Here is a 14,051-nt window from a genome sequence, read left to right as displayed (position 1 = left end):
TATCATATTAACTGCACAATGTACTATAAGCTTTTCTCATAACTCATGCACTGAACTTATCTGAAGATGCCACTGATGCATCTCCAACAATTATTCATGTGTGACATGTCTTGCTAAACTATTTGCTGAATCTACACCAACTCAAATGCAGAAGTCATATGATGAGAATATTTACAGACATCTCCCATAACTTGCTTGCTGGATTTATGTGAGGATGTTTACACACATTTCCAACCACTATCTTACTAGTTTCATCCAATCTGGCTGTTTACAAATAGCTCCAACAATTAATTTGCTGGATATATTTAACCCGGCTGTTTAACCCTTGCCGAGCTGAAGACTTCACATGAGGCACAATGAAGGTCTGTGTGGGTCAAGCTGCAAGGCTCATATGAAGTAAAGTTGATATTGGTTACAAACTGACTCAGAGGAGGTAAACTACCTTATACAGAATCAGCCCAGTATGGATTAAAGATATCTCCAACCACTCACTGATGGACTCGACTAACCCGGCTGTTTATAGATACATGTATCTCTAACCACCCATTTGTTGAACTTATCTGACAAGGCCGTTGTAGATGTCCACATTATCAGGCTCCTCTGGGAAAACCTGAATAACCTTGCCGATACCCTTGGTGGTACCTTGGCGGAAGAGCAGCCGTGCACCCGTGTGGATCATCTCTGGCTGGCGGAGGAAGCGAAATATGACAGATGCACGGTCGTCAGTGTAGAGGGAACGGGAGCCCAAGATGCCCTCCACCACTGCTGTCTGCCGCACGTTGCCGATGTGCACTGTGGCCTGGTATCCACGACATATGCGGCTGGCATGGTGCAGCACGTGAGTCCGTGCCTGGTGGATGTGAGGGGGGAGGATGGTGGTCATTTCTATGCAGAGACTGGATGCAAGAAAGGAGTTTAAAATTTAAATTCTTTTCTTGCATCCAGTATGTCTGCAGAGAATGTTAAAGTATAATTATCATCATCATCATCATTACGCAATCCTGTGTTGTCCCGTGAGAAGCGTCGAAGCCCAGGGCCAGGCAAGCCAGTCTCGACATTCAAGATAAGAGTGCTCTGCCCCACTCATCCCTGTGTGACACCACACGAGCAATAAAACCCAACCACCCATGGATATACACCTGCACCGGCTCAATCCGACTGGAGAGCCCATATGATAATATCAATAGCTATGGAAAGAATGGCACAACCCCACCTATGCCACTTGGAACACAGCCCCTAAGCAGACAAGTTATGATTCCACAAGACCATGATTTCAGTAAGTCATTATTATACTGTACTGACTTTTTTCTCTACACTTTTTTCTGCTATCTGGAATGATGTAGTGCTCAGGTCTACATGTGGTGAAGGATGGCTGGTCAGTTTCCAGTACACTTATTAAGATTTCACTCAATTATGAACACAACACTTGTGTATTACTGTTTCACTTAATGAAGTTGTTCTAATATAAAGTTTCTGATGAATTAACACATTTTCTTCACCTACAGGTCTTTGTGATCCACTATAAAGTTGTTCTGAAATCAGAAATAGAGATGTGCCGATACCAAGATGTCGGCCGATACCGATACTGATACCCACTTTTCAGCCGATACCGATACTAACAAACAGCTGATACTTTGCAGATACTGATACTGATACCTTTCTAAATTTTATTTATTGGATTTTCTTTTGATTTATCTGATACCGGTAAAGTGAGTGTTGTTAATGCAGAGCAATACGGTAATCGATATATAATAATGTATTAATACTGGATCCGATAATGTTACATAATACATGTAAATATAATGTAATATAATACAATATCATAACCATCTGTTTATCACTGTCATGAAACATGAGTGTCTTGAATCACATAATAAACCAGAAAAATATCGGAGTATCGGCCATATTTTTACCTTGCCGATACCGATACTACAAAAAAGAAGGCCAATATTGCCGATACTGAAACCAATATCGATACTATCGGGACATCCCTAATCAGAAATCAGTGTTCTATGTGTTTTTAATTGAGCAATTCAATTGGCTCTGGAGGGACTCCACCAGAGCAAAAGGGTTAAAAAACAATCCCCATTTACTTCAATATGATGATGTGTTTTTATTCCAGTCTTGCTACTGCCAAGCAATTTCAATCAACTTGAGAGACATTCTCCGAGTTAAGGAGACAACAATAAAATTACTTTGTGGTAAATGTCTGTAGTGATCCCACCTTCACCCCAAACCATGTACTGTTCAGATAATTATTCCATTACTGTTTCAAAATCATGAAGTTGCAAAACAAAGCAACAAAACAATCAAATGGGTTGGAACAAGTCTTCATTAGTACAAAGCACCTTCAAATGGGGGGGGAAAAAAAAAAAAAAAAAAAAGTTGACTCAGGGTGTACCTGAAAGTAGAAACATGCTCTTGGTCTGGCCTCTGCAGTGGTAAGCTTCATGCCCTTGCGGAGGTAGAGGTGTGACCCACGAAGGCCCAGAGAAGCACTCTGTCCGGCACACACAACACGGCACGGCACCTTGTTGCGGTGAATGGAGGCAACGGTCACTGGCACAAAGCTGCAGTTGTCCATTGGCCCTGAGAAGGGGAAGGGGGAAGGGACATTAGGCTTCCATAATGCCAAGCAAATATATATTACTTTAGTTATGCTAATTTTGGTATAATACTCTTTCAAATTCTTAAAGAAACACACACACACACACACACACACACACACTATCATCATCATCCGGACCTCCTTTCCAACCCTTGGACAGGGTGAAGGGTAGCAGCATCCAGATAGTCAAAGTCTGCCCAATTCACCGGGCCACACTTCCATTCACTCATCACTCAAGCCCATGGAATCCTGGCTCCATATGATAGGTCAAAAAATTTCATCATGTTCTGTAGCTTCACATATACTTATCTGACAGACATTATCTGAATGCTGTCACGTTAAAAAGGGATGCCAAATCCCGTCATGCGATTCTTCACACAAAATTCACACACACACACACACACACACACACGCAAAATACTAAGTCACCGTCATCTTGAAACTTATTCCCAAATGAAGATAGGATGAGACAGGATCCAATACCAAGGAAAGTAATACCGGTAACACAAATGTGAGAACTGTATTAACTGCAAGCCCAGTCAAATGGATTTCAAAATAATTTACATACTGTATTATTTAAACTTCACCTCATAAATTTTGCTGGAAAATACCATGTATACTTTTTTTAAAAAATCATCAAAACTGAAGTGTTACTGTTGGAAGAATGACCTAAAGAAATGTGACTATTCCTCTCAGACTGAGAGTCCCCTGTGTAAAAACTGCCTTTACAGACACCACATTAACATTTACATAACATGCATAATCACAGGCACAAACCAACTGACCAACAGAATCATCATCCTGAACCAATTTCCCATGAACATGAAATGGGGAATCCAGAGTACAGTTCTTTAATCGCTTTGGAGACAAATCAGGGGAAAAAGGAAGCCCAACAGTACAATCCCTTCATGTAATGTATTGTTGTTGGCATGAACGCTGAGTGCGGGGTGGCCACATCTCTGCTAATATAGTGAGGGGGGGAAAATCTCAGAATTCTAACCCACCATCCATCCATCATCCAATTTTTTGTTTCCCCATCATGAATGTAGGAGCCTATGATGCATTTCTTCCTCCAAACATTTATGGTGAGGGCAACAGTCCCTCATCCCAGATGCATCACATGGGGAATAAATTTCAACATCAGCATCTACATGACTTCAGCCCTTGTGGAAGTTATGGGTACGCCTGGTCATTTTGGTCTCCTATATGATATGTTCTTGCTGTTGTTGTTGCCCCAGGTATATCTGGAAGTCAACCCAGCAGACTGCTGGCTGAAGCTGCCCTATTCTGCAATCCACCATCCTCCTTTAGGACATGGAATGATCTGAGGGACATATATAACTGGACAGTGAAGTCATCTGGCAATATATATGAGCCACTCTCTGAAGGCATCCCTTTCCTGCACCACCTTTTAACCCGTTAACTGCTCTATACAGCCTGGGCTGTTCCGAGTGCGACTGCTCAATACAGCCCTGGCTGCGCAGGTGAATTTCGAATATAGTGCCATGGTGACCAAGGCTGACCCATGTAAGTGTGTTTGAGCCTTCAAAACCGAAACCAAAAAAGAAAACGAAAACCATACATTCCAATAGGGAATCGGACACTTCGATGTTCATCCATGACTTTACCAAGGTAAATATTGAGCTAATATTTTGTTACTATATACTTTGGCATGTGTTCTCTCAATTCCTAAGACAAAATTTGGCCTTTGGGAAATTTCATTTTTACCCCTATGTCTGTGCACCACAGACATCTCCAAAAAACTGCCATGCACAGTTAAAGGGTTAACATGTGAGGGGTAATATTTCTCTCTTGTTCCAACTGATGTTCATAATCTTCATATACATACCTCCTGAACTTACTTTCACCATGGACAAGATCAACAAAACATGTATGAAACTACACTGGTAAAGACAGTAAGTTTGCATCCAGTGCCAGTCTGTCACCATACAAATCTACTGGTTCACAGTCATCAGCAACACCCAAAATCTAATGTAAAAATCATCATTCATCTGAACTTCATTCTGGCCTCTTTTTCCATCAGGATGGGGTGAAGGAGGATCCAGAAGCAAGGAAAGAAAAAGTGCAAATGTTGGAGAAGCTATCACAACACATTCCCGAAAGTACAGGAATACCCTGGTTTAACAATAAAATTGGTTGGGTAAAAACGCATCGTTAGGCAGGGTGTCGTATCTCAGGGTAGAATTAACATGTAAAGTACTGTATAGGGATGCGTTTCTGAGTCATAGGTTTTCCCCCCAACTAAGTCCAAAACCCACCCAAATGAGAAAAATAAATAAATAAATAAATAAAGCCATTCTAAATGGCCTAACAGCTGTAAAAGAAGCTAACCTAATCCTAAAACCAGTGCCTGTCTCACTTGTACCCAGTCAAGGTCACTGGGGAATGCGATCTCCAACACGTATACAAACTTGTTAGAGAAGTAGCAGCAGCATTGTTTACAATCCCACTACCAGACGGTCCCAGGACAATTAAATAAACATCTGTTATGGGTAATAATAATGTATGAATGACAGAATCGTCCAAGGTGCAAACTGTTGTGACGGAGAATCATTAATGTTTTGACGGGGAATGCGATCGGGATAGCCTATTCAAAATCCCTGCTTCATGTCGTTTTTGTTACTGTTCTGGTTGCTGAGCTCCATTATTTTCTTCTCTCTTATTTTCCAACATTTATTCAGCAATTCCATTGTATTTTCAAAACATTATCCTTTGAACAACCCTCAAGTAAACACACGATTTATCGATCGGTGATGTGATTGGGATAGACTCCTCAACAGCCACTCTTTCTGTTGTTTTAACTACTGTTCTGGTTGCTAAGCTCCTTTATTTTCTTCTCTCTTATTTTCCAACATTTATTTAGAAACGGATTTGTATTTTCAAAGCGTTTTTCCTTGAACAGCCCGAATGTAAATACAGTACATGATTTATTGACCTCACAGTTTTCATCAATGGATGAAATATTTACTCTCTAAGGTTTTCATAATTATTAATATTTATTTAAAATTATTATTCTGTATTTCATAACAGGTTAGATGACAGTTCAATGGTCAAACACAAAATATTCTCTGCTAAGCCACCTTGCTGTCCACATTGTTTCGTACCTTGTCTGATGGGCAATGATACATACCTCATATGTCAGTGTTCACTCCACCTATGACTAAAACACATTAATCTAAATCTAAAAACAGTTTATAAATCAACCTAAACACAAAATTTGTCTAAAATATCAAAATCAGAAAAAAAAAAAAAAAAAAAAAAATCGCAAAACCAGAGTTATGATAGGCGTGGTAGGGTGGTATTTCTACCCCCATCACCTTTCTGGGGTATCGCATCTAAGGGTATCGTAAATTGGCATTTGCCTGTACAAATAAACAAAAAATAACCCTTACTGGTATCTATCAACTGCCTGATGGTGAGTTTCAGACTTCATTATGAAAACCTGTCACAAAAGTCTCACATGAACTCTAATACAGTACTGGTAGAGAGACATATAGATTAAATTCGTCATCATCACCTAATCCAGTGTTGCCCCGTGAGGAGTGTTGGAGCCCAGGGCTACACAAGTTGGTTCTTGCATTTAAGATGAGAGTAACCAGCCTCACTCATCCTTGAGTGGCATTATGTGATCAATAAACCCCAACCACCCCTTGGATATAAACCTGCACTGGATCAATCCAATAATAATAATAAAAAATACAAATACAAATCCATCATCCAAAAATTGGCTACTGAGTCTAGACATTTAGGCTTGGGTGGTCACTCACTAAACCTTGAGTGGCATGAAGTGAGCAATAAATGTTAAACATCCCTCAGACTTAAACCATTATGAATCACATCTGGTTGGACTACCTTACCAAACTAGGGGAGGCGGTGGCTGAATCGGTAGAAAGGCAGCCTGCAGTCCTGATGGACCCAAGTCTGAATCCCAGCTGGGGTATGGAACAGTTTAAGTATTTGAATTTCATAAAATCAGACTTTCCTGACCTACCAGAAGACCCACCGACATGTAGTAAAAGTACCCCTGCTAATACCAATATGCCAGTCCTTTATGAGACAACCCTAGCATGTATTCAATAAGGACAGTGGGTGTTAGCACCTAGATGGTGACATGTGGAGGTGTAGGAGGACTACTGGGCCTTGGGATAGGCCACTGCCCCCGAGAAATAGGCCATGAAGCCTTTGCCTAGTAAAAAAAAAAAAAAAAAAAAGTCATTGTGTTAGCTATATGATTACCACACAATTTAGTAAATGGTACTCTTTGTTAGAGGGAGGGAAAATAACGTCTAGTGAACAGCACAGCTTAGTCAAAGCCTCACCAAGTAGCAGTGTAGTGCCAAGTGTGATGACACCCCGAGTGAGGAGACCACCCACCACCACACTGCTGTCAACATGGAACACCTCATCTATCTGGAACTCTGCTGGCTCCTGTATACAAATTATACAGGACTTTAGAAACAAATGGAGGGACAAATTGTTGCAGTATACTGTAGTAACCAGCTGAGTGATGGGATTTTCCCTTACCTAAATAAAATTATCTAATGATGGCCGTAACAAAATCACTAACTCTTACAGCCTGAGAATGTAGAGCAATATTTTTTTTTTATCTTGTTCTTGGTAATGCCAGACTTATTTATTTTTCAAACACTTAAATGTGACCCCCAATTTCACTGACAAATGTTGTTAGCCTGACCTGCTACCAAGAAACCAAAAATACCCCAATCTATCCCTGCTTATCCTCTGTTACCTGAAGTCTCTACAGGATGAATGGAACACATAGGATTTCATTCTAATACCTACCAGCAGTTACACTGCATTAACATGGATCTGGTTAGGTCCATACCTAGCTCCCTCAGCAACAGTAAAGTCACTCCTAAGCTGTCACACCAAGCACTGCTGCATATGGTCATATGTGATGCACAGCTGTGTCTTCTACAGCAGTGACATTTCTAATGCCCTGAACTGTGGATCTGGTTGAACCAATTCCATTTCAATATACATAGGTACCTGAAATGCCAATTCGGCACACGACCACTCAATTGTAAGCTGATTCATTTATAAGAATAACCAGCTACAGGCAATACATCTTAACTACAGTAATCCCTCAATTATCAGACGTAACAGAGCCAAAGGCATATCAGGATACGGACGATATCCAGATACAGAGCAATATCCTCTACTGTACTTCTACGCTACCTACACCCAACCTATATGTACAGTAACCCTTCTATTTGTGGCAGTGTTCTCCAGTCTTTCAGCCGTATTAAGACGTCAAAACACACATGGGAATAGCCACTATAATGCTAGACACTAAGAAAACAATGTATTAACAACAAAAATCCACAAATACCCAAACTATATGTACAGTACCCCTCCTGACTGCAGCAGTGTTCTTGGTCTTTTGGCTATGCAGACATCAAAATACAATGTGAATATGAAATATAATGCTAGACACTAAGAAAACAATGCATAAACAACATAAATCAACAAAAAAATTTAATGAAGATGACAATTGCAAAAAGAATTTTAATCCTTTCGGGAAATGAAAATTTTCATTTTGTTTTTGGAGCACCAACAGAGTTGAGAACCAAGCTATGGCTGCTTCTGTATGCACAAAGAAAAACATTTCCACAGACAAATTTGCCCCCAGAAATTGGTTATACTGGTATAAACTGTATGTCAACATCTTCGCTGGTGTTTATTCTATAAGCTAAAAAAACACACACACACACACACAAAACTGATGACTAAAAGTACAGAAATGCAGTAAGAATAAAATTGTTCATGAGTACAAAATAACTTCAAATAACTTTCCAACATCATAGGGCAAAATATTCTGAGCTGGCCACCACAAACGAAAATTCACTTTTGCAACCACAAATCTGCAAACTCAAACCATTACCTTCCGCAAACACAAATCCGCAAACTTCTTGATATTTGCAGTTCTGCAAATGCAAAACCACTTGTATCCCATTCAGTATCAAGGCATCAGTTGCATTTTATTCTGGATACCATGAGAGGATTTTATTATGTTTAGGATGATATTTTTCACAATCAAGGGGTTAAAAATCATCTCTAGTTACAGGCAGGGAGACAAGTGGGGGTGAGGGATGGCAGGGGGAAGGGGAGGGAGACAAGCAGGGGTGGGTGACTGGGAGGGGGACAAGAAGGGGTGGGGGCTAGAAGGGAGACAAGACAGCCAAACTGCCCAACTACTCCCCCCCACCCCATCTCATTCACTCACTCACTTTCACTTTCTCTCTCTCTCTCTCTCTCTCTCTCTCACACACACACACACACACACACACACACACACACACACACACATCCTCTCCAGCCCTCCCTCTTCTCCCTGTCCCCAACACCCCCTTCCCTCCGTCTTCCTCCACCACGCTCAGAGATTTTTTTAGCTTTTGGCAATTTCCTCAAAAACTATTAGTCATGTCAAAATTCAAAACACAAACACACACACACACACAAGAATGTTTGTGAAATTCTGCATCTCAACATATGAATTGCTCTTGCTCGGTGTTGGCAAAATTTTGCACTACAATGCTAGGCAAATTTTTTGAAACTGTTCTTACTGTTGAACAAGTTTATTCTCAGTGCATTTCTCTACTTTTACTCACCAGTTTTGTGTGTTTTTAAAAGCATATCTTAAAGTATAATCACCAATGAAGATGATGGGATACAATTTTGGCTCTCTTTTGTATTGTTTTTGTCTTTTTCTTGGAAGGAACAGTTTTGTGGGCTCCTAGCCTTTGGTTCCTTCTTCCTCGCACTAAAAAAAAAAATTATACCAATATAACCAGTTTCCAGGGTCAAATTTGGCCATGGAAATGTTTTCGTGCCCGGGCAGAAAATGCCATAGCTGGAATGAAGGAGGAACTGGGAAAGAAGAGAGGACTCAGTGCTGAGTCGCATGGGAGGAGTGGCAGATGGCAGGTTGGTCACAGTCTAAGTGTGGGACTGGTGACTCACCCTGACGCCACCTGCTGGGCTAGGCCACGTGGAAGTTTGCGGGCAGGTTTGCATTTGCAGAAGTACCTCTGCACACGCGAAACCGCAAGTTTGCGTAAAATTTGTCACAAACAAATCCGTAAATAAAATAACACTTCTGCAATTGAGGAATTTGTGGTTTGAAGAAGCGATTGTAGAAATGCCTAGCTCCGAAAATTTTGCCCTCACCATGCAAGAGCTATGCATGACTAGATGCAGAATTTCACAAGCTTTCTCATGGTGTTTTTGGAATTTCAATATGACCAATATTATTCGATTACACTGCCAAAAACTAAAAAACTCACTAGTGGCAATGCAGGGAGGTAAGTGGTGGGAGGCAGGCAGCACAAGCAGGGGTAGGGGAGGGAGGGCATGGGGAGGGAGGCACGACTGACAGTGCTGAACCTGGAGGGGGATGGAGGAGGAGTGAGGGAGTGAAAAGCGAGGGTGGCCGGGGGGCTCTGACCATTCAGTAGGGAGCTGAACAGCCATTTTGCCCAGCTTGTGGGTTATGGGCCAGTTTTACTCGAGCACTGGCGGAACTTTCCGTGTGATCTTGGCACCTAGAGGACTTTCAATATTCAGTAGGGAGCCGGGCAGCCAATCTGCTCAGGTTGTGGGTTGGGGTCTGTATTACCCGTGCGCAGCCGTTAGCGTACAAGTGATCGAGGCAGCCAGGTGACTCTGACCATTTGGTAGGGAGCCAAACAGCCATTCTGCTCACCTTGTGGGTTATAGGCCTGTATTACTCAAGAACTGGTGGAACTTTCTGAGCGATCTGGGCAGCCGGAGGACTTTGACCATTCAGTATGAAGCCAGACAGCCATTTTCACTCAGCTTGTGGGTTCGGTCTATTACCCACGTATGGCCAGAGAGGCTGGCGAGCCACCCACCCGATTTTTTGAATTTATAGGCCGCCCAGCCACCAACGTCAGAACTTTTATGTTCGAATATGGACAAATAAATCCAGATACTGTTTTAATAGAGCCAAGCCAAGGCCTAACGTCCAGATATGGAGCATGTCAGCTATGAAGCGTCCGGATAATTAAGTGATTACTGTACTTATGTGATCCACGTACCTGTTCCAGTTTCTCTCGCTCCTTGTTGCTGATGCGGGGTGGAAGGACAAACAAGAACTTCTTGAGGAGCGCCAGGCCATCTCCGGTGACACTGGACACCCGGAATATTGGCACCACACTGCTGTCCAGTTGGGTGCTGCCTGCAGTTATTGCATCATCCTCATTCTGGATCAGTAGTGGTACCTAATAGTTGTTGCACATTAGATTAGAGACTGGGTCACAAACTGGCACATTGAGACTGCTGGGTAGATATAAAGGACAGAGTGGATTAAAAAACTGTCTTGGTGGGAACAGCATGGATTATGATACAATACTGTGGACTAATGGAAATATATCAGACCACAAGCTGTGCAGTGACCAGAAAAATATTTGACCAATTAAATAGTGGTCAGGCTGGAAATGCTAAACTAACACAATCAAAGAAACAAACTACAATAGGACCTTCTCTTGTGAGTTTCACTAGTGTAAGTCACAGAATTAAGTGACTGCCCAATGGTTCCCTATCATTCACTTTACTTGAGACAGATTCAGAATTACAGAAACACCTAAAAAAAAAAAAAAAAAAAAAAAAAAAAAAAAAAAAATCTTCCTGCACAACCTTTCCCCAACCTACCCTTGCAAAAACTCAGTTAATCAAGTAATCAAACATAAAATTGCAGATCATCTCACAATGAGCTTTGATGAGTACATAGTTTTACTACCATTTTTGTGACTGACTTTGACAGTTGAACATGTGCTGAATGCACTGATCTAAGCTTGTCTTCAAAACTTGGATGGAATTGGGGTTCAAAAGGGTATGACTGTCAAGTCATGAAAGGTTTCAATCTCAAATTAATTTTCTTAACAATTTCATTAAATTTGTCATTTGCAGTTCTGTCTTTCACTCACTTTTCTACGGTACAAAAAATCATGTAAATCAAGGTCTCTCTCTCTCTCTCTCTCTCTCTCTCTCACATACACATACACACACACACACACACACACACACACACACACACACAGTGGCCACATACCCGCTTGTAGCCAGGCTGTGTCAGGACACGCTTGAGATCAGTGATTGTGGTGTGGGTCTGGAGGGGCGAGGCCAGGTCAGTCTTGGTCACTACGATGACTATGGGCACATCCAGCGCTCTCGCCAGACTCAAGTGCTCCTCTGTCACTGGTGCTACTCCCGAGAATGCACTGCATAAACAACAACAAACATATACCAGTAAGGAATATTTCATAAACAATATGAGTTATATACCAGAAAGAAATGTTTATATATTTTTACTGTATCAGCTGTCTCTCTGACCTACCATGGATTCCTTGCGAGTCATGGAAAGTAGCTAATAAAACAGGTCAAGACTGGGTGCCAAGAAATAACCCTTCCTTTTTTGTAAGCCAACTGTTTACAGATGTACCATACCAATCTCTATGCTCAGCAACTGTGTTTCAAAGTTCTTCATACATCCAATAGCACAGGCACTGGAGGGAGGAAGACTGTAATTATGGCTTCATTGACTAAATCCTCAAAGGAATAAGTGTAAAGCCCTAGATCTCTTCATCTCATGTAAATCAGGGAACAGTCAGGATAATGATTATCAATTTACTGCCACATATCAGATCTCAAGCAGGGTTTCTTTGACAATACTTTCAAACTTCACCATCACAATTCCAAACTGTCCTCTCTCAACTCCTTCTCTGTTTCACCCTGTGACCTTGTCTTAAACCCTCCTTCTCCTCACTAAAACAAGCTTCAGTTATTGGACTTCAAATTAAAAGGTTTGTCTAATGAAGCAAAGGAAAATAACAAATGCACAATGGTTTAAATGGTTAAGCCTTGGAATTTAAAATGTCAATGCAGTTGGGCCTTGCTGTGCAGTGAATAGCAAGAAAGATTTATAAGAAAATCTACCAATTCTACCTGGCCTCACTGAATGATCGCAAGAAATCCTACAGTAATGGTCGGAGCCAGCCAGGCTAACAAAATAGGCCCAGTCACAGCAGCAATGTCACATGTCCCCCTTCACAGCCACTCGTTCCACTTATTCAGTTTCCACCAGCTCAGCCAGCAAGCCTACCAGCATAAGCCAAGTCAGCGCAGTGATGTCACGTGCCTTCCTTCACAGCCATTTGTTCCACTTAGTCTCCTTCAATGTATTTATTTTTTGTGACCCACATGTGTTTATTATTTTACTGTAATTTCATTTCCTTGTGAATGCCAATTCTTCTTTTATGCATCTTTCATTCATTCTTCAATTAAGTTACCTTACTTACATTAACAGTCCTTATGTAGAATATTGGTGTGCTGCTGAGGAAATGGTAAGGTGAATAAACACTGTACAGTGTGATCTCGCATCTAATGAGTTCATCTAACGACACTAACAAATTCGCATCTAACGACACTATTGGACCTCTACCCATATTCGTATCTAACGAGGATGTTTTTAATCTAACAAAAAAAATCCCGGGCACATGGTTCAAATCTGCTGCCACCTTGGCCAAGTGTGTGGTCATTGTCATCCATCCTCCCCTCACACCACCTGCAGAAACTAAATCAGGAGCTCAGTGAAACCTATGCAAAGAAAGTGAATGAAAGAAGACAAAAATATATCGCCCAATATTTAAACAAAAGCCGTGGGCATGGGGAAGCTGTGGCAAATCTCAATGGAAATGAAGGGCAAGAGACTGTGAGTGATGATGATGATAACACAGAGAATCTTCTTGGAGACATTCCTGGTGATTTTTCTGGATTTGTTGGGAAAGAAAAGAATGCAGACGAAAAGATAAAACTCAGGGAGGCACTGCGAGAGGCAGTGGAGAGCGAGTGGAGGGAAGAGCGTATAGTGGTGGTGGCGTAGGTGAGGAGAAGGGAGGAGAAGCAGCCCAGCAGCCTCCCTTCCCGCCTCAGATACCACCTTTCGTCTTATCCATGCACCTCATTCATCACTCACAGGCGAGTTATCCACATTATTTCTTCTTTGTTATATATCACTATGTATAATTACATAACTTAAATTAATGCTATAACTTGCATAATGCATGAAAATAGGGTCAAAATAGGAGTTCAGTCCAATTTTTTTTCACTTATTATAATTTTCCCCAAATGTTTATGTATTCACATCTAACGAGCATCTAACGAGTGTTTTTTGGTACCTATTACTCATTCGATGAGAGATATTACTGTAGTCTGCTGTAAGGGTAAGCAGTATCTCACTTTACACATATATAATTTTAAAAAATACTGTCAACATAACTTTCAAAGACTAATACCAGATAAATGACTACCAACATTCCTAATGGAATGCAAGACAGTCTCCACACAGCTATAGTACACTGACATACTTCTGTTTGAACTTCCA

General features: G+C 41.2%; 1 protein-coding gene across 1 annotated transcript in view; it reads right to left on the bottom strand.

Moving 5' to 3' along the window:
• Nucleotides 1-518: 518 nt before the first annotated feature.
• LOC145402264 (GTP-binding protein 2) overlaps nucleotides 519-14,051 on the bottom strand; it is a 38,426-nt gene continuing 24,893 nt past the window's right edge. The window contains exons 6-10 of the mRNA XM_080274392.1: nucleotides 11,721-11,889; nucleotides 10,708-10,890; nucleotides 6,949-7,057; nucleotides 2,402-2,589; nucleotides 519-850 (exon numbers count right to left, since the gene is read on the bottom strand). Coding sequence (XP_080130518.1) covers nucleotides 557-850; nucleotides 2,402-2,589; nucleotides 6,949-7,057; nucleotides 10,708-10,890; nucleotides 11,721-11,889 — 943 coding nt within the window. The 3' untranslated portion in view covers nucleotides 519-556. The remainder of the gene's footprint in view (nucleotides 851-2,401; nucleotides 2,590-6,948; nucleotides 7,058-10,707; nucleotides 10,891-11,720; nucleotides 11,890-14,051) is intronic.

The sequence above is a fragment of the Coenobita brevimanus genome, chromosome 57, assembly GCF_032717465.1.
Source record: "Coenobita brevimanus isolate Jiangsu-jjx chromosome 57, ASM3271746v2, whole genome shotgun sequence".
Lineage (NCBI taxonomy): Eukaryota > Metazoa > Arthropoda > Malacostraca > Decapoda > Coenobitidae > Coenobita > Coenobita brevimanus.
This window is presented reverse-complemented; position numbering and strand designations above follow the sequence as displayed.